Source organism: Cinclus cinclus, chromosome 5 (genome assembly GCF_963662255.1).
Source record: "Cinclus cinclus chromosome 5, bCinCin1.1, whole genome shotgun sequence".
In the NCBI taxonomy this organism is placed as follows: domain Eukaryota; kingdom Metazoa; phylum Chordata; class Aves; order Passeriformes; family Cinclidae; genus Cinclus; species Cinclus cinclus.
This window is the reverse complement of record NC_085050.1, coordinates 44134660-44156516: the sequence shown is the minus strand read 5'-3', so window position 1 is coordinate 44156516 and position 21857 is coordinate 44134660. Positions and strand designations below refer to the sequence as shown.

At 40.0% G+C, this 21857-nt stretch overlaps 1 protein-coding gene across 2 annotated transcripts in view; it reads right to left on the bottom strand.

The window, feature by feature from the left end:
* The window catches only part of GATB (glutamyl-tRNA amidotransferase subunit B), a 49734-nt gene that overhangs the window by 6318 nt on the left and 21559 nt on the right, over positions 1–21857 (bottom strand). Inside the window, exons 4-11 of one of the 2 annotated variants that reach the window (XM_062492910.1) lie at positions 20422–20620; positions 19293–19415; positions 15728–15841; positions 14575–14659; positions 14184–14228; positions 11622–11811; positions 4581–4714; positions 4135–4213 (exon numbers count right to left, since the gene is read on the bottom strand). In XM_062492910.1, coding sequence (XP_062348894.1) covers positions 4135–4213; positions 4581–4714; positions 11622–11811; positions 14184–14228; positions 14575–14659; positions 15728–15841; positions 19293–19415; positions 20422–20620 — 969 coding nt within the window. The remainder of the gene's footprint in view (positions 1–4134; positions 4214–4580; positions 4715–11621; positions 11812–14183; positions 14229–14574; positions 14660–15727; positions 15842–19292; positions 19416–20421; positions 20621–21857) is intronic. The other variant, XM_062492911.1, reaches the window with a different exon arrangement.

Here is a 21857-nt window from a genome sequence, read left to right as displayed (position 1 = left end):
TCAGCATGACAAATTTTCAGGTACAAAACACCTTTGGTTAAAGAGTTCTCTATTCACAGCAAGTATTTAAGAACTGTGCATTCATACAATCGCTGCAAGAGGATGTTTGTTTGCCAGTGGCAGTCTGAAGCTTTTTATGGGATCTTACCAACTCTTCTGGAGACCTTGTGAGAGGTCTTCGTCTACAGTCATGACACATGACTGTATTGTGGCAGCTACATCTTAATTTTTCCTTGAGAGAGGGCCAAAGGCATATCACAATATTGAAGTTACTGATTAGCATCCAGAGTTAAAACAGCTATAAGTAAAGCTTTCAGATCTTCATACTGAATAAATCAATGCTGTATATGTCTTCTACATGATCTTCCTTCTAATACGATATTTAAAAATTCTCATGTCAGTGCAACCTAGAATAACCCTATAAATAAATATATCATAGCCAACAGTGATTCAGCCTGTCTGCAGCTGTTTGCCTTTTTTTTGTGGTGATGGTTTTTTGAGGGTATTTTGTTTGTGTGTGTGTGTGTGTGTGGGTTTTTTTTGTTGTTGCACTTCACTGCTACTCCAGGCAGCCTTTCTGCTTCTTCCCTGAGGGATGAAGCAGGAAGGTTTCTGTCCTGGAAGCCTTCCAAGGCATCCATACTCTGTGTCACCCCCCAGAATAAGCCCTATCCTTACCAGGCACAGCACAGCCTCTAGCAAAACACCCTAGACAGTCTAAAGTACTTCATAAATCAGAGTGAGCAATGGATAAGCCTTTTCACTCTCCTGGAAAAAGGCAGATGGGATTTTTAGGACTGGTATGTATTCAAGCAGGATGCCATGGGCTGCAGGAAGAGGAGATCTGCAATAAGCAAAATCTATGCAGCCAACCATGACAGAGTTACCCAGAAGCAAGATGTACATCAGGCTGACTTAGACCAGAGGCAGGACAGCTTGTCAGTCAGAGATCCAGCTTGGATTCCCTGTTATGCCAAATATTTCCTGGCACTGAGGAAAGCTTGCCCATTAGAAACCTTGAAGGCACCAGATTTTCTCTGACAGCTGCATTCTGTGTCCCTTCCCAATGGGTAATAAGCATCTCCACTTAGTACAGCAATAATGTTTTCAAGGCCCTTGCTTGTTACAGGTGTGTGGAAAAGCAGAAAGATGTGGCCAAGACCTCTCAAAGATGCACTTTTAAAAAATGTGCATCCACTCCACTTGGCAAGGAGTACAAATCTAGAGAAAGCATTTTAAAAAACTATTTCAACTCATTTACACAAACTGCCTGTACCAGCACAGGAGGATCAAATTCTGAAGTCTCCACAGCCAAAACATGAATCTCAGGCCTCATTTCCATTAGTGAAATCTCAGTAGCCTCTACTACCAATTCTTGCCTGAGCGTGATCAGATTTCAGTGATGTTCTGTGGTCTCTACCTATGCAGGCATAGCATTAATCAGGACTTGCATGTCTATGTAATGGGCATCATATCAAACATTTTTGCAACTGGTGACCATGCCAGATAACTGCTGTGCCTGAGGATGTTTCCACTGGAAACCCTATTGGATTTGCTACCAAGGGCAGGAGGAAAACAGCAGGCAGCACCATTCCAGCAAGTCATGTGGGCACCTCTCCTTTCCAGTGACAGAAGCCTTTGGTGTAGTCATAATTGTCAAAGCAGATAGTTCTGTCTAGATATGGGTACTGTAGTCATTTCCCTGCTATCTACTTTAAAACAGGAGTGCCATGCAGGTCTGTTGAAGTTATTCCTATGTGGGTGACCTACACAACTGCAGAATCCCGCAAAACCCAGGCTATGCTCTGCTCCATGGCCTGCTGGGCATGAATCCCTCATGAACCAGTGACAAGGGTGTCCACATGGAGTTGCTCCAGCATGGCTTTTGGCAGCAGGGACAAATTTCCACTTCCCTGGCCCAGGAACCAGCCTCTTCCCATAATGCCATAACTCACAGGCAGGTCTGTTTTGCCAGACATGGATCTGCTGCCAGCCTGGCAACTTGAGGGGCAAGGCCCCATCTCAGGCACACTCCCCACTGGACTGGTTTCAGTCCTGGGTGAGCAGCACTGACTCCTCGTACTGTGGGCTTCAAAATGGCGCCTCTGGGCTGGGCCACAGGCATTGTGTATCCGTCTGATCCAGGACACGCTCACCCACAGCCCCGCACTCCAGCGGAGCTGGAAGCTGCTCCCCCCTTTGCACAGGCACACCAACCTGGAACTGCTTCAGAGACCTCTGGAGTGGGATGCTATGTTTGAATGTAAGTTGGGAGTGAGCTCTGTAATTACCTACATGGTACTTATGTGAGCACACAGTGCCCTTAGCTTGGCACTGCATCCCATCACACAATGCTCAGTGTGTACAGCCAGTGCTCACAGCTTTTATCTGCCTTAGACAGCAGACCCAAAACCAAAGCCTTTTAAATAATTTAAGTGGTTAATAGTTTCCCACAGTGAGCACATATGTGTACACATGTCTGTGTGCTCACCCCATCGAACCCTTCCATCCCTTCCTATTGGAGTAGTATCTGCCACTGCAGATCACGCTCCCCTCCTGGAGAGCTTCAATTCATCTGCTGGTGTGTATATATAGCCCTTTCTGCCCTCAGGACATTCAGTGTCTCTGCCTACTGCTGAGAATTGTTATAAACATTTGTTATTCTGACATCCAGGCAACCAAATTACTTTTCTAAATGTGGCAAAGTTTCTGCAGTTTGATAGCATCATCACTCAGTGTGGGGAACTGTAATTTCTGAGTCCAGTTTCACATCACTGAGAACAACACGTGCATTACAAGAAGTAATTAAACTTCAAGTGTATTTCTGAAATTCTTGACACTTTGCAACCTGTCAGAAGCGCCAGGCACACAAATACATCACAAAGCAGAAAATCCCATAGAAGAGCATTAGTACCCTGTCCCTACCTCCACAAGGAAGAGACTTCAGACTGGAGTTATGAAGTTTCCTTTTCAAACACGAACACCAATCTGATGAGTGTGCCACAACCCCAAGGCAAAGAGCGGCTCTTGCATTCCAGTGCTTTTCCTATTGATACTCTATCTCCTTTTTGAAGCTTTTACTTTTCCAATACAAAATTTCCAAACACACATGCCTGAAGCCAGGCACTTAAATCCCTGTTTTTGACACCTGTCTTAAGCAGCTGGCTATCCACAGACACAGACCAACTTAATTAAGAACCACAAACACCTCCAAAAAAGGAAAACAAACCAAGAAGTTAATTCACAGTTCATTAACAGTTTTGCTGATAAACACTGAAACAGTCACCTAATACACTTATTTAGAGTATAATAATTAATCTGAAAAGACAAATCATTCCATATAAATGAGCTCGCAGCAATTTAAGGTGAATGACTGATTATGGCCCATCACAAAATACCCTCTAAATTTTGTCTACAAAACACAGCAGTACTATTCACATCATAACCAGTTTACAATTTTAGATACAAAACAGCAAGAGCTGATTTTTCAGACTGTCCTAGGCAAGATGAAAAAAAAAAAACCCGAACAAAAAAACCCCAAAACCAGTTTTACTTGCTTGACAGTTTCATGATAGCATTGTTTAAAGAAGCAAGGATAAAAAAAAAAGGCAAGAGCTCTGCCACTTTTGACTCAGGTACACCAGTACAGAACTCTTTTTGTGACTACACTTGGATGAATTCTATCCTCTCCCATGTGCTAATGCTTGGGAACATAGACTTTACTGTCCCTAGTAATCTAGTAACTGATACTCTCATCTGAACTGCAAGCCATGGATTAACTCCCACTGACCTTTCACACAGGCCTGACTGGAATAGTGAAATTGAGATCTACTGTCCGCTCTGTTCAGAAGCAGGATTTATTTGAATTTAGTTCGGATTGTTTAAGTCTACTATTTGGCTTTTGCCCTCTTCTAAAAGTAAATATGCATATATATCTCTAGGATTATATACAAACATAAGGCATTTGCATCTATTACGTGTTTATATTATAGATACAGTTGTCCTTTATCAACACTGTAAAGAAATTCCCTTTAAAGCAACTATTGTACTGGTACACAATGATTATAAAATTGTTACACAACTGAAGTAAGCAACCACATATGCAGAGTGCAGCAAAATCAAAAAGGTACTTACCTGCTTTGCTGCTGTAGAAGAAATTTCTTTTTTTTCTAGCAGGTTCAAGAGGTCAGCCAGGAGAAAAGAACTGACTGGGCTAGGGATAAAGTGGGCAGGAGTTACCTCAGAGAATAAGGTGGTGCAATGTATCTGTGCTACTGCGGCTTGCCTAAAGATCACACAGTTCAGTATGACAAGCTATTTTTCCTCATGTTTGGTACTAATGGCCTTACCATCATCACACTCTGAAGACTGACTGCTACTCTCAACTACATGATCCTCTTTTCTGTCATGTATTTGTCTAACTCCATTCAGCAGGACAGAGCCAAGGCCTGTGCAGGACTGCCTGAAGTAACAGACTTCAAAGGTAGCAACTAAAGCGGCTGTGAGCAATGGAGTGACACGGTACCAGTCATGAAAAAAGGATCACTTTTCTCACCACTGCAGCAGTGAAGATGACTTACCTTTCCTTTACTGTAAGGGAATGTTGTTTCAAGTAACTGAGCAGGTCATTTAGAATCCAGCCGATCACCTTCTTTGGCTTCATTTGGGTCTGTTTTACCACACTTTCAAAGAATTCTGCTAGTCCATTTTCATGCTGTTTAAGAAAAGTTAAATATGTCAAAGGGATACTGGAGAGCAAACATGATTACAGAATTACAGAATCGTTAGGGTTGGAAGGGACCTCTGGAGATCATCTAGTCCAACCCCTCTGACAAGGCAGGGTCACCTGGAGCAAGTGACACAGGTTACAGGTTACATTTAATTATACACTTACACCCAGCATATAAATGATCAATCCTGAAGTAAACTTCAGCTATGAATTCACTGCAAAGTCACGAGTATTTGGAGTAATTTAGAGTAATTTTATTAACATTACAGCAAACAATCTTATGCCTAGAACAGGAACATACACTTTATCTGTCAAGCTGTCTGTTTCAGTGGAACTTCCAACAAATGAGTGATCATTTTTCTCTTAATTCCTCCCTAAAATTAGCATTTGGACAGAAGCTTTCTCATCTTTGCAAGTGTTTTATGTATAATGCTAGAAAATACAATGCTGCCATCTCATAGGCTATTATGCTACCTTATACCAAGAAGAGCCTTTTCCTGAAATTGTCTGCAGCTACATCACTCTTGATCTTTAAATCACTTCTATTTATTTTGGACTGAATTAGTAAGTTTAGCCTGCATTTACCCTTCAGTGATATGGAAAGGTTATATGTTAGAAGCAGTATTCTTCCAATTTTTTTCCAATAAGGTATGGTAAGCTTTTACACAGCATACTAAAAGCTCAGAAGATATGACAGTGGAAGATTCAATTTATAGTCTAAGTGAAGTCTGAGATTGTTTTTAGAAGAACAGATGCTGCGCAGTCTATTGAATGCTGTGGTGTTTGTCATCAAGGCATTGATGGACACATGCAGCACAGAACTCATTAGGTTTACTGAAGGCTGAAGAGGTATGAAGTGGCAGCTCCTACCTTTTAAAGGAAGAATCCAAATCCAGCATGCCACTGGACTTCTGCAGTATGTGCCATAAACACACAAGAGGACAAGCCAGCTCTCAGAAGTCAGGAGGAAACAGCTTAAAATAGCTCCTTGGCTATCTCTAAGTATACAGTCATCACAGCAAAAACATTTCTCCAGCACATACTGACTGCAGCCAGATCCCTGAACAATTATGAGCAAAAAGAGAGTAGGGTAACCAAAAACCAAAACCTGAATTCTCCACTCACATCCTATCAAAACAGTCTAATTTGTCCTTGTTTTTAAAGGCCATTTAGTGCCATAGCAACACAGAATTTTAGACTTTCCTTATCCAAACTTTCACAACACAAACTTCCAAAAGCTCTGGATACCACATTTTTCATTGATAATGATGTATGACTTTTGAGAAGACTACAAACTACTGATCTCTGTTCTGTGAAATAGAACAAAATGTACCTAGAATAGTATCTGTGCTGTAAAACTTGTGTTTTACTGACAAAAATCAGAGTCATCCCCTTCACCATGAGACCATGACCAAAGAAACAAAGTTCTCAGCCTGGGAAACCACTGAGGTCCTTTGTGAACCAAGGTAAACCTCCTAACTCTCACTAGTTACCTATCTAATACACATAGACATAATTCTCTTATTCACCAGCATTCTAATTTAACTAGCAGTTATTCTCTAATCAAATTACGCAAAACTAAGGCTAAATAGACTAGAGGAACAAAATTGACTTTAAAAAAAAACAGTAAAGGAATGACATGATTACTGAAGCACAGTAAACTAGATTAAGAATTGTGTGTGTTAAGCAGAATTCCTACAATGATGTATTGCCAAGTACTGTACTCTTTCTAATTCACCTCAGGATTCAATAGCACAAACAAACACTCATTATTACAACAGGGTTCCTTTACACAGCAACGACTGTCCAATTTAGATAGGAAAAGTGAGCATGTCTGAATGCTGGCTTCTTTACACATGCTGCAGGTTTTACAAACATTCCAGGCAGAGTAGGTCTATCTACAACATTATGCACAGGCAAATAAGGCCTGCAGATGCCACATGTCTGAATACAGCTACACAGCTCAGAAACAGCATGTCCAGTACTTCCGTCATGCATGGGCCACAGTGTGTACGCCCAGCATTGGGCACATCCAGATTTCTGGATACTTACAGCATGGCTGGAGTTACAGTTCTGATCTTGATGCCAAACCTTTGAAAAATCAAGGACAAGCATATACAGCCTTCACATTTTAATCAGATGATTCCAGGCAGCAAGTGCAGAAAAGCCCAGGAAAACTCAGGGAGACAGATTACATATGCTACCAAGTCTCTGAACCCCATACTCGCTACTTCTGCACACATAACCAGACACATTCCCCAAAATTCCCTTGCATTTCATTTCGGATTTTTTAAAGTGACTGTCATTTTCTGTAGCCAAAGAGAAGGAAAACCCAATAATGCTAGACTGAAATGAGTAAGGCAGAGTATCAAAACATCAGAATGACTGACAGAAATGAAACATTTTCCTTATTTTCTTGTCATTAAAAAAAAAAGTAGGCATAACTTTATTAGCTTCAATTTCTAGATACTGCACTACTTCACTTTAATTTGCTTTTTCCTGGTTTACAATACAAGATATATATTCTATTACCATCTGAGAAGGGTGATCATCCTTATCTCTGTGGGAAGTATCTTCTGTTCATGGGCCATTCAGTCCTACTGTATAACTGATAAGATTACATCATCCCATTGGGAGATGCTCCAGCCAGGAGGAGGAGCCAAGCCTTTCCTACCTAGATAAAAACTGAGGTTTAGAAAGCCAAAGGCAGCCTTTTTCCACTGGATTCTAGAGGAAGAACCAGGCTTTTTCCACATCATTGCTGGACCCTTTGGAGGAAAACTGCACCAACACCCTGACTGACAGAGTAACAGGTTGTATTCTGACTCTGTCAGTGGTTTTATTTTTATTATTGCATGTATTTTGTTTTTCTCCTTTTTCTCTTTCCTATTAAAAATTGTATTACTGACTTGAAGTCTCACTGGTTTTGCTTTTCAAATCAGTACAGCTTTATATTTTGGTTAGCTTTCTTCCTGCCAAATTCACTCCAACTACCAACACACCCCACAGATCTGTCCCTTGTGGCAAACCTGAGCTGAAAACCAATACACACTCCAACATGCCAAATTTACAGGAATGCTGACTGCCTGTTCTCTCTTCATTCTGAATACTCCACTCTAATCTTCACTGAAAGAAAACCAGAAATCTGGAATAGTAGCATCATGTTTGTGATGCAGGCCACTCCATGTTCCCATTACACACCAAATATGCTGTAATTCATTCATGCGAGTCTCACTGGCATGAAACCTGACAAACCAATATTTCAATCAGATGCAAATTTCTTTCTTAAACATGGCTCATTTCATAGCACTGAGATGCAAAAAACCCAAGTGGTGTAGTGATTTCAGGTACCTTTTAAACAAGTTTAAAACAATACTTTATTTTACAGAATACAATCTTTAGGGACATGGGGACTGTAATACAAACTTATTCTTTTAAAGACCAGTAATGTTTCCCAAAGAACTAAAGAAGAAAACTGTTTCAGTGTTCACAAATAAAATGTAATTTGCTGCTCTGTTATTCCCATTTTCACTATCACATCTCCTACAATAACCAACTATGAGGTAACAACTGCTGCAAAATTATACAAGACTGTCAGGGGGAAAATACCCAGAACATACAGTAGACAAGCAGATCAGTCAAAGAAAGATCAAACTTTTTCCTAAAGCTTTTTGTGAAATTAATTGTATTCTAAAAATTAGCATAAGTTCACCTGCACACTAACATATATGAAAATGGCATGGCATAAAACAAAATGGACAAACAAATTTCTCCAGCAACCCACTTTTGACCGTTTGAAGGAGTCATCAATGTCACCAGGGCAAACAGCCAAAATGGAACAGCCACTTTTATCTGAGTAAGCAGAGGAGCAGTAGATGCACAGGAAGACTTGGAATTCACAGGACAAAGAAAGTCATCAAACTGGTTTTTATCATGCTGTACTATGTTTTTTGGTTGGACCACTCTGGACTCAGCATGCATTTTGAAAATGAAGTGTTGCATTAACACATTAATACATTAATCTTTATGTTAATACATTAATGTCTATGTCAATATATCTTATTTCCTTACTCAATAGCTAGCAAGATGAAAATACTGTAATACCATAATTGGCAAAGTTATTGGAGATCCTTCTTGACTGATGTATTTGCCAGCTTACCAGTTTACAGAGCAAAGCAAAAATTTCATTAAGAAATTGAGTACTCAAATACCATGGAATCTACATGGCTCAAAGAATTATATACTTATGAGTAAGAATAGTTATGCATGAAGAAAAATCAGAAACATCATTTATTTATGTAATTTATATGAAACTGCCAAAAAATGAAGCTGTTTACACCTAAGGCATTTCAGATATGAAGATATTAATAGGGTACTTCTTCCCTTTCAGTATATTCTGAAATTAGGCAAAGGAGGAATCTCAGTTTCTCAACACCACAATATGTACAGGCAGCTTCTATGTATGGGGACAAAGCTCTGGAAACAAGCTCAGAAGCTAACCTGCATACTGGAAGTACATATGTTTGATTGTAACTTTGGCACAAAATGCTTTCTCTATCAAATTGGTACAGAACAGCCTTTGCATTTTAGAGCCATTCCTCTACAACTGCCATTTATTTAATGAGTGCTCCTGGGCACTCTAACCTGAAAAAATTCTCATTAGAAGTGTGCATTTGGCCCTCTGGCCTTATCAGCAATCATGTGCATCTTCTGATGCAAGCTGAATGCAGTGACAGATATGGCGCTTCCCGATGAATTAGATTAACAGGTGTCCCAGTGCACAGGCAAGCAGCTCTGGTGGGGAGTGGGCAGGCTGACATTCTAATGCACAATAAAAGGAGACCCACAACGAAGAACATGCTCACTTTATGCATTCAAATGAATGAATTAGCTTATTACAACCTGAATCCCAAATTTCAGCTTGGAACTCATTAATTGTCTTACATGTTGCAAAAAAAAAAAAAAAGGGCAAAGGCAATAAAGGATTTTAGAGAACAGCTGAGAGAAAGTGAAGTTGATGAGGCAAATGGCAAATATATAGGGCTAGTTGGCAGAGATGACACAAGCCATCCATACCAGCAACTTGATATGCACAAAAGGTGGGCTGATGCCAAGTGAAAGGAGTGGGTGCCCTGGGTGGGACTGCCATGGAGTTTGTGTTCTAAAGAGGGTGCTGTGGTTTGGATTTGTGACCACAACAACACTGACAACACAAAGGTGTTTTGGCTACTGCTGAATAGCACTTTCTTTCTCCGCTCTGTCCCCCATAGCAAATAGGCCAAGAATGAACACAAAGCCAAGTGCAGACAACACAAACTGGTTATATTCCATGACCTGCTCAACAAGAAAAAACAAGGGAAGGGCATTTTGGAGGATGCAGTCAGAGTCACTAGCTGCAGACTGGCACCACATCAGTCTTCTTGTGAGAGTGGTGAGTGATTGTATTTGCATAATTTTTAAGTTTTCCCCTACTCTTTCTCTTAAATCACGAGCCTTACTTTTGCTTCTCCTAATCTCCCTGTACTACTGGCTTGAAAAATGAGCAAGCAGCTGTAGTATGTAGCATCTGGCAGGACCAACTAAAGAGGGGAAGAAATAGAAAAATTCAGAAAAAAAAGGATGCAGGATCTATCTACCCTTTCTACTCTAGTTTATTTTAATATGCTAGAAATATGTGAAAAAATGCATGCATGGACAGGAATACTGGCCACAAAATCATATTTTGCAGCTTATACAATTAAATAGAAAGGTAAGAAACTGCTGACACCTCTCAATAGTATGACTGCAGTCTTGTGACTTTGATAAGAATTATGACTCACCTGCCCTCCAAAGAGTCTGCAACTTACTAAAATGGCACAGCAGCACAAAAGCAGTTTTCGCAACAGCTTTCCTCAGAACACAGAATCATTTTCTTCCTGTAGAAGCAGCCTCTGTACAAGTGTATTTAATTACAGACATACAAAGAAGGGATATGAAGTAGTTATGTGCACTGCTCTCTCCTTTAAAGTACTTACAGTTCTGCTCTGAATCTCACTCTGAAAAAGTCTTTTTCCTTCTGTCTCCACTGATGATAGTGGTAACCAAAGAAAGACATTCTCCTAGCTTAGCTGGGTATGTGAAATATCTAATCCAGGATGAGTATACCAACTTCCTCCCCAGAGCTACCACTGGCAAAAAGAGATGACAGCTTGTATTTAAGAAGATGATATTCCTCTAGAATAATTTTGGGAGCTATGAGATTTTGCTCTCACTTCCTTATTTATAGCTGTATTTGCCACATTGTTTCCCTTCTCATCCCCTCTTCTGAACCTATCCCTGATAAACTTACTATGAGGTCAAAGTTCATACTGTGCAACCATTTGGTATATTTCCCTAGGAATAAATCTGGGAGGAAGGAGTGTTTCCAGTAATGTGGAAGCGTTTCCAATAATGTGGAAGGTAGGTCAAGGAGCACATGAAGCTGAAAGATTTAGACTTTAGATTTTGATTTGTGTTCATTAAATATGGTCAATGTGCCCAGCCTTGCAGCAGGCCCAGAGCTGAAGAGCAGACACTTGCAGACAAGGGTCTGTATCCAGAAGCTGCACATTTGCTGCAGTCAGTCAGGGGTGCATCAATGTCTAGACAGATAGGATCAATATTAAGTACCAGTTACTTGACTGCATTTTGTGTGAGAAACACTTCTTGGCACACTGTGTCTGGTTCTTTTTTTTTTTTTTTTTGTGCCATTCTGTGTGTATGGCTCCATGGTAAGAAGTATACATTGGACACTTCAGAGTTAGAATATTTTTAAGGACTGACAGCTGGTTAATATGACATCTGTAAATCTTTTCAAGAACTGTGCAACTTTGAAGTTTCTAGGCTTATTTTAGCACTTGATCTATAGACCTACCAATAAGGTGAAGCTGTGTTCAGGAAGAATCCCATACTGTTCAACAAGCTTTTCTCTCTTCACACTGGGGAGGTCAGGAAGTCTCTCATGAATCCAATCAATATTTATCACTTGCTGATGGTTCATATTAGCTGGCAAAGATTTTGCATCATACAGAATCAATGGGGGAAGGTTTGGCTCTGGCATAAACCTAGTAAAAATGAAGAAAAACTCCTTTATCATTATTTTTACTCAGAAGCTAAACAACAATTTTATATCACAAGTTTGTACTTCCCTGAAAGTTCTATCACCCTTTCAACTAAACAAAATATTAAAAATTAATGACTTGGTACATCACTGGTAAGTAGAAAGAAATCAGGCCCCAAACTTGCAAAGCCTCTATGTTTTTTTCTTCAGGAATTTTCCACCAATTGTTAAAGAGTTCATAATACATAATTCAAACACTTCTGCTCCAAAAATAATAATAAGAGGTCCCAATATCACTAGTAAAAGATATGGAAACAGCCCACTCTTTTTGGCATCAAGCATGAATTACAGACCTGGACAAAAATGGGACTGGGCTGGCAGGAAAGAACTTGGATTGACAGCCAATTACCAGGAATGATCTGGGCAGGTTGTAACCGTTTCCAGCAAAACCGCAAAAATCTTGATGAAATCTCATACTGTGCTAAAAGCAAAGTTACTGTGCTCAGCAGGGTGCTATCACAGAACAAAAGGCACCCTAAAAGAGAAGGCCAATTCAAATGACTCAAATAACTGTGACTGAAGCAGAAACTTCACTCTTACATGATAAAATGTGGGGTTGAAAACCACTAGAATAAAGGGCATTGAGCTATAATGACTTCTATTTAAAATCTGCCTAAACATAGATTTTAATGTTAATGTATAATGCACACCACTAAGTTACAAAAAGCCCTAAAAAATCATACTTTACAGTTCAACAGCGTTCATAATCTTAGTACTAGTAATAATCTTTATGGTGTTTTTAAAAAATATCTTAGACTCATCGGTTTTGTCTAGGTTTTAATGAATCTTCGTTTGCATTTTTTTCAAGTTAGTCTTTTAAAATAAGCCTCATGCCTCCCCCTACTACAAGAAGGAATTCACAAAATGATCACTGCTACATTTCTACAAAAATATAATCTGAAAAGCAGATTTAAATTCCAAGTTTGCGGATAATTTTTAAAATTGTTGCTCTGCTGTAGCAAGATCAATGGTAGAACATAAGATCTAACAGGAACACAGAGCTGACAAAGCTAAGAGGCTCTGGAAGTTCTGCAGCACTGCAAGACTTCTGCTGGAAAATTAACTCTGGGAGCGACAGCAAGCTCTCTGGGATGCTGTCTTAGGTTGCAATGCAAGATGTATCCAAAAGTATGTATTCCATCTGTTGAAACCAGGTGGGGCAGTGATCCTTATCTCCGTGGGAGATATTCTCTGCTAATGGGCCATCTGTTAAAACCAGGTGGGGGAGTCATCTTTATCTTTTCCACAACCCATCCCTCCTCCAGGAAGATACTGTCTTTTAATGGACCATCAAGTTCCACTGCATGACTGATAAAATTACATCATCCCATTGGGAGATGCTCCAGCCAGAGGGAGGAGCCGAGCCTTTCCTACCTAGATAAAAACTGAGATTTGGAACACCAAGGCAGCCTTTTTTCCACTGGATTCCAGAGGAAAACAAGACCTTTCAACATCATCACTGGAACTCTGGAGGAAAACTCCACCCTTCTACAGGACCACTGCTTCAACAGAACCACATCCGTCACTCCAGGAGGACTGCAGCCACCATTTAATCAGACTGCTACCAACCTCCTGACTGATGGGATATCAGATTGTATTTTGACTCTGTTAGTGTTTTGGATTTGTCAGCTGTGCTGCTGGCTAGCAGTATTGCCTCAGAACTTGCTCTTAGCAGCAGTACTTTCCAACAGGACTCATGCCTTGTCCCTCAGCCCTACAGCTAAATCCTTCCTGGGGGACTTTTTGGTTTAGTGATTGTCATCTCACACTTATGGAAGGCACTTAGCAAGGCAACACCTTCATTATGTCTATAAAGAGCTTCAAGGTAGAAATCTGCCCATGAAATGCTGACATCTTTCAATAGCAGCTGGGATTTTCAAACAGTGTTCGTGATCTGTGATCACCGAATCTAAATGGAGAGGCAGGGCCTGGTAGCTGAAAATCGTTTCCCTCTGTATTTACTTAAAGCAGGTGCAATGCTGAACTCAGAATATTCTGATGTTTTATGTCAGGCATTCTTAAGAATACACTTATATTTGCCATACAGTAAATCTTCAACTTTCCCACTTTAAGCTGAAGTACTCCCAGCCTAGTCTTTGGAAAAAGTCCAGGGGTGTTACCAGAAATGAGACACAAATCCAGATCCAAACTGGTCAGACTAGCAATGATTGTGATAGGTCTCTGCACTTTGTGGAAGATAAACTTCCAACACACACTCACTGTACTGACTAGCTTTACATCCTTATTACAGTGGCTACATTTCAGAAATTTAATAAATTCTCAGTTCATGAAATATTAAGTCTATTAAAGAAATACCGATAATCCTGTTTTCCTTCTTTGTCTCTCATTGGTACTGTGCACCTGAAATAAAAACAAAACAAGATGTGGTAAGAGATACACCACAGAATTAGTTTTATGGCAAAACCTCTGCCTCATGAAGATTAGGAGAGCCTCTTAAAACCACTTCAAAGAATAAATGCATGTAAGAGGGCAGTCATTTTCACAGATACTGCTTGATGCAGCACACAGTCTGTTGTGAAAAAGCCTCAGCTTTAAATTACTCCCTGTCAGGAGACTATATTTGTGAACATTAGCTTTAGAAGACACAAGTTGAACAACACTGTATTACAGCTCCTGATCATGTCACAAGGTATATGTGGGCACTCTAAAGCAGCTATTCCTATGTTCCTCCAAAACAAAAACTCACCCAAGCTTGGAATCAAAGGCTCTTGTTTCATTCAAAATTGTCCCTCCATTTCCAAGTTCTTTAATTTGCCTCTGTATTTCATAGTCTGACAGTAAAAAAAGAAAAAAAAGAGTAAGCTTGTTAGACTACACTTTATTAGCTTTAGTGTACTCCACTATTTCATTTTTCATTTCTATGCTATAATGGAAGGCTTAGTTGTTTTAAACTTAATGAAATCAACAGCAGTAGTTATGGGCAGAATTATCAGTTGCCGTCTCTCTCTCCAGCACTGTTTCTTTCTTTGTGTGTTTTTCTCATCTGCTTTCGCTTCCTTTAAATGGAAATAATTTTCTCCCAGGCACTGAAGTTAAGTCATGTATATTCACGGTGACCTTGCAATCACCCAGCTCAATTTTCTTTTGGAGATGTAACAATCAGGGTTTTTTTTTCCCTCATACCCAAACTGCATCTGAATTTCACACACACCACACACCATACTCAGTGGAAAGCAATCATTTCCACTGGAGGACACAAAACCACTGCTACCATTGCACTGCTAGGCACTGAACCACCTGCTTCATTCTTGCACAGAGAGGTTTTACTGAAAAAAACCTGCAGATTAACATGCCTGCTCTTCCCAGAGTATCCCATACTAAGATTTATTCTGTCAGGGAGCAGCAAGAGTGGGACTGCTCCATAAAGAGGGATAAAAGCCAGGAGTGACGGGTGACCAGGGCCCAGGCCATGCCTGATGGTCTGATGCAGTCCACTAGTTTGAACAGTGTGGGAAGGGGCAGGTGCTACCAACAAAGTCCTCTGTTGAAGTGAGGGGATGAGCTGAGACCAGCTCACATTCAGGGAGCTCAGGGAGAAGCAGAAGGAGCTATGTCCTGAGACAGAACTGAGAACAACACTACAGAACAGGTCCAAGTTCCTTCAGGAGACGACTCCAAACCAGCATACCTGTGACAAAGCCACCCAGGCAAAGTCTGAAGGCCCCAGCCTGAGCCTAAATGGGACTCCTGTACCCACAGGTAAGGCACATGGAATACACACCCAGGTGAAGCTTGTCAGGGAATTAAGGCAAATTACTGCACTCAGGAGCCTGATACATTTCATTTCAGACCACAGAAAATACCTACAATGCTCTTGTAATGAAGCAACAACCGTTTACCTACTGCTTTTGCCAGAAATCGTATGCTATTGATATTCTTCACTTCAGTCCTTACTCCATAAGGTTCTCCAGGGTGATGCACAGAAACATTGGCATCCACTCTCAGCTGACCCTCTGTAAAATGAAGTTTCATTAACAGAACAGTCTGCCCTGTACATTAGAGTTAAAAACCTTGCCATGTATTAATAAACTGCATGATATGTGCAGAACCTTAATAGCAGAGTTCTCTATGTTCAGAAAGGACTAACAACCAATTCATCATAGCTTTCTGTTTGTGATTCCATCTCAAGGCACTGCCTTTAATCATTCAAAATAGTTTTAAATTACTGCTCATAATTCCTCTTGGAAAACTGCATGTTGCAGTGCAGCACAGATCCTCTAAGCCAATACAGTAAAATGAGCTTCTGATTCACAACACTTAAAAAATGGGCAGAATTAGACAAGCAAAGTAGTGGATTTTGAGCTTCCATTCCTCGCAAAGCAGCACAAAATACCTTTTGGAATTACAATTCGATGGATATATGTTATCCTAGCATGAAACACAAGAACTTAAGGTCATGTTGAGCAGATTTACTTAGGTGTTCTTGGAAATTTACAGCTCAAGGACAAAATGTGAGAAGCAGTGGATTTTTTTTTTGCAATTTTTTCCTCTCCTGCAGAAAATTGCCATCTTACCCCCCGAAATGTCCCTGGCTGCCAAAAACAGTACAAAGTTTTATATAAAAGTATAATGCTCTCTCAGTCCAAAATGGACTGATGTCCTTAGAAAAAATTTAATGACTCAACCACAAGGAAATCATAATTGCATCTTTCTGAGTATTGTCCCTCTAAAGATATCTCTTCCAAGAAAAGGCTTGCCACAGTTACCAGCTGCTGGGAATACACAAATAGGAAAGGTTGTATTTCATCCTGGTATGTTAAGAAACATTCTTTTCCCCATATTACACAGTGAATATCTATAGCCTTTCCCTGTGGTTTTTTAAATTCTTGTTTTTTAAAATTTTAAATACAGACAAAAAGAAACAAATGCCTACTGATTGGATGCATTATAATATTACAGAATTATAAATGAGAGTGCAAAATAGCTCAGAGTTAAAACTGTGGAGACACTATGTCTTCAGAACCCATTCAGATCAAGAGATTTAAATAGACTGGTGAGGCCTTGGTACACTTCATAAAAGCAGGCTGGATGACAGCACACTAATTTCCTCTGTCTTCACAGAGTCTTGCTGGACATGCAAATGAGACAAAGATTCTGGAATGAGCCAACATCTCTTTCAAGGGAACTCTTTTGCATACTGATCCCTCTTTGGGGTGAAATTTGTACTTGTTCCAAATGAGGAGTAGTCTTTTCCTGCCCTTGCTTCATTTGAGATGTAACCTGTTTCTACTTGGATGTAGGTGTCAGTTTGACCAGACAATTAATTTAATCAGGCATAAGCAAAAGATCCAGGCTGCAAAAGTTCCAAAAAGAAAAACAAACAAACAAAAAAGGGCTTTTTTTCTTTAAGCCCAGCTTACTTTTCTTTCACTTTACAATAAAAGCATCTTTTCATCTGTTTGTTGTTAATGAAATAACATCTGATAAAACTGGGCACATGTCTTCACTATACATAGTAAAGCCCCTAAAACCTTCACTTAGAAAGAAAAAAAAATTCAAACACTTTAATAGCTAACTGTCCTGGAAGAAAAATCCAATACTGGGATTCTCATCTGTCCTGGTTTACAATACAAGATATATATTCTATTACCATCTGATAAGGGTGATCATCCTTATCTCGTGGGAAATGTCTTCTGTTGATGGGCCATTGAGTCCTACTGTACAATTGAGAAGGGTGATCATTCTTATCTCTATGGGAAGTACCTTCTGTTGATGGGCCATTAAGTCCTACTGTATAACTGATAAGATTACATCATCCCATTGGGAGATGCTCCAGCCAGGAGGACGAGCCAAGCCTTTCCTACCTAGATAAAAACTGAGGTTTAGAATGCCAAAAGCAGCCTTTCTCTGCTGGATTCCAGAGGAAGAACCAGGCTTTTATTTTTCCACATCATCGCTGGACCCTTTGGAGGAAAACTGCACCTTCTACAATACCACTGCTTCAACTGAACCTCATCTGTAATCCAGGAGGACTGTAGCCACCATTTAATCAGACTGCACCAGCACCCTGACTGACAGGGTATCAGGTTGTATTCTGACTCTCTCAGTGGTTTTATTTTGTATTATTGCATGTATTTTATTTTTCCTTTTTCTTTTCCCTATTAAAAATTGCATTACTGACTTGAAGTCTCACTGGTTTTGCTTTTCAAACCAGTACATCATCTAAAGTCAGAAATCTCCCTGCAATAAAAGATACCACCATGCAATTCTGATAGCAATCTTAGGGCCAAATTCAGTAGTGAAAATGACTGTCTATGTGTATGGCCATGAAGGCCCTTGAAGATGCATCCAAACTGGCTGTTTAATACTGACAAATGTGCTTTATTTGACAAATATCTATTTGTATGAGAAAAGATCCAGAGAAATACATAATGTCTAGCTATTATTATTTCCCACTACATTAAAGTTCCAATAAATGTTGGCTACTGATGTATCCCATTTATTATGTGATGCATGGACCACTCTGACTCAGTTTTCCAGAAGACATCCACTTGTCCAATGGACTGAATTTGTTGCCAGACAGTGAGGCCAACTGTCAGAGGCAAAAATACAGCTTACACTGTGAACTTTAATAAGCAGCTGCTAATTGTGGATATGTGTGGAGGGGACAAATTCCTGAAACCACTTTTAAATTCTTAAGTGGATGTCCGCTATACACTACTTGTAATCATAGGCTGGTTGTAAAGTTTGGTAACATTAAGACTGAGGAAAAATGGCATTAACAGAATCTTACAATAAATGAAACAGAATCACCAGTTAGGAGGCTGAATCAGGCTATGCTTCTGCACGTCACCTATTGTGAAAATTTGTGCCTTAAAATTACAGAAAGAGCTGGTGCCAGAAGCAACATTTCCTGCAAGAGGAAATGGTCTCAGAAAGATAGGTCATCTTGGCTAAAATTAACCCCAGCAACCATTTCTATACGTGCTGTTATTTACTCCATCTCATCCATGACCAGTGCAAGTATACTGCCTACATCAATTTTATGACTATCTGAGACCTGACACTTGGAAGATGATCCATGCTCCCACTACTCTATCCCTTTGTCCCTTCCATACCCTATAATTAATCCTTGTTACAGATTGTGCTGCAGTGCTATGGCAAGCAAAACAGAGATGGGGAGAAGCACCACACGAGCCCTGGGGACATTTCTTCCTGCCTGGCTTTATTCTGTAAAATTATTGTGTGAGGAAATGTAACACCTAGCATGGCAAAAGCTCTGCAGACAAAGGCAGGCCTATAAGCATGGCAGACATTAGGACAGACTGAGGAATGTAAAAACAACAGTTCGAAAGGCCTATGCATTATAAGCAATCACAGAGCAAAATAACCAAAAGGTGCAAAACTCCTGCAAATGCAGAAAATTACTGGTGACAAGGCAACATGCCTTTCTCCCCTCTGTACCTGCCATGACTGCCTGGCTGCTCCCAAGTGTTTGCAGAATGAGCTGAAGCTCTCTGACTGCTGCAGCTGCTTCTTCCCCACAGCACATATCAGGCTCCATGACAAGCTCCATGAGACCAACTCCTATATGGGAAAGAGACAGGAGATTTTCAACAACAGCTTTTGATCTTGGCATATAGGAGTGCAACTGGCTAACACATGAAAGAACGTGGACTTCTTAAAAAAAATTTAAAAAAATACATAAACCCCCATGTATTATTTAGTAACTGTCACAATGGATCTGGCTGCAGACAAAAAGCTATAAAAACTTTTCCTGCTATTTTTTTGAAGTAACAGACAAACTGCAGATAACCCTCTACCCTTTGATGACATGCAGATCAGAAGGACCCATTCCTCTTCTGCCTTTCTCTAGAAGGACTCTCAATTAAAGCCAATTGGGTTCCAGATGCAAATTTATTTACCTTAGACTAATTTTAGAGCAGGTAGAACTGCAAACACACGTAGTCTAGTTTTTAGCTTCAGGACCTAGCTTTCAAGGAATCTGAGCAGCCACAGCCCTCTGACACCAGAGCACTTTGTCCCAGTTAGGCTAGGCTAGCCAGGTTGCTGCCCATGCATTGCTGCTGATGTTGTTCACTCCTTTGGATCACTCCATTTACAATTTCCATGTTAAAAGAGAAAATCTACATTTCTTCACAGCTACTAATTAAAAGAAATGTCTGATTCATGCACCAAGAGATTCCAACAGCTGCTCTTTCTATACACAAACTTGATTCACTAGATCTGTTACATTTTACTTTTTTTAGTAACACATACAGTGCAGAGCTTAAATAGCTGAGTGGGTCTATGTGACTGACACAGTTTTGAGTAAACTGGAGCCAAGGGATTTCTAACTTGCTACTGCCAGTTGCCATCAACCAACAGCAAATGGGAAAAGTTTACTGGCCATTAAAAAAATCAAGTATTCATCTGTTTCAAATGTAACAGTCATTTTCATGAATTATTTTTTAAAGGAGACAGACATAAAGTTGTTTTTTTCTTTTTTGCCTGTTTCCTGTCATCTATTTACCTTTAAAGACCCATCCTAACCCAAAAGGAGGAGAAAAATAGGAAAATAATCCAAGCCTACCAGCCCTATTCAAGTCCACAAGGGTTTGGCTCCTTGTGTCATCATGGAGACTTTTTCCACTGTCTTGCTCCAACTGAATTTGTTTAATCTTCACAGTTTTGGTCACCATCTGGCTCATCTTGTTGCCTATGCAGAGACTGTATGACAGACTTCCATTCACTGCAATAGGAACTCTTTGCTGAGTGATTTGATAGCCAGCCTGTCAACAAAATTAGCTTTATATGCAACTGAAATATTCACTTTTCAGAAAGCAGACCAAGTGTAAATATAATTGATTAAGAAAAAAACTGAAAATGCAATATCTTTCATAGTGACCTATACAAGAGGAGAGAACACATGCACATGTAAATTCAAAAGTTATTTTGCTTAGATGGAAAGGAACCAAGCTGGAAGATGAGTCTAGAATTCAACATAACGTTAAGAAGCTGTAAGTCTGGAAAAAATATGAGGACTCCTCAATACAGACAAATATACGACACCATACTAGTGCTGAAATAAGCAATAATTAACTGCACAATCTCTTGCCAAGGATGACAGACGTCTCTGATACTGCCCTGGGCCAGGAAATGGACTGAAGGAGGTTCTTCCACACCTGTGGTCCCATTATCACGTTACATCTTGTCTGAAGCCAGTTATTGTACATCCATCCCCAAGCTGGGACTATCACTTATCCTCCTAACAGGCTGCATATCCCTCTCTGTCTGTTCCAAATTGTACTCATTACAGGGGAGGAGAGGGAAGGGTGGAGGAGTGGAAATCAAGAAAATGAGAAAGCTCTATTTCATTAATGTAGCAATTTAAATGATAAGACACCAAAACCCCACATAAGGCTGATAAATGCCACCTCATGCCTGGGACTCCACTCAGAGGGGAAACTGCTGGCCAAAAGAGTGGCTGCCAGTGACAAGGTACTGGAGTAACTGCAATGATATAAAAGTAGAGAAGTGAATCAATGACAGCTGAGGTGGGGTCCCCTTTGCTTCCTGCTTCCTCACCTGCCTATGGCACTAGTGGTTAAAATTTTTTAGAAGTCTTCTGGACACAAATTATTTGGTACGAGTATTTGCATATTTTGCAGGGACAACGAGCTTACTCTAAAATGTAGAGATGGTGAATTCCAGGGCACTGGGATGGAGAACAGTGGTCTGGCCTTGTCAAAACCCCAATTTATATATGCGGTGAAGTGCATAGCCTCCTAGACATAATCACTGTAAGAAAAAAAGCAAACCTGACTGTCTCCAGCCTATGCTAATCACAGGCTCTTTCCATCTCCAAAAGTTCTCATTAACATGATTTTTTAAAAAACTGAAATACTGAGTGACAATAAAGAAAATTAATCCCATTTCCCATCCAAAGCCCTGTTTTCAGGAGTAACAATAATCCCATTGTCAAATGACCTTAAGAGCAGGATTTATCTGTTCTATTCAGATCATTAG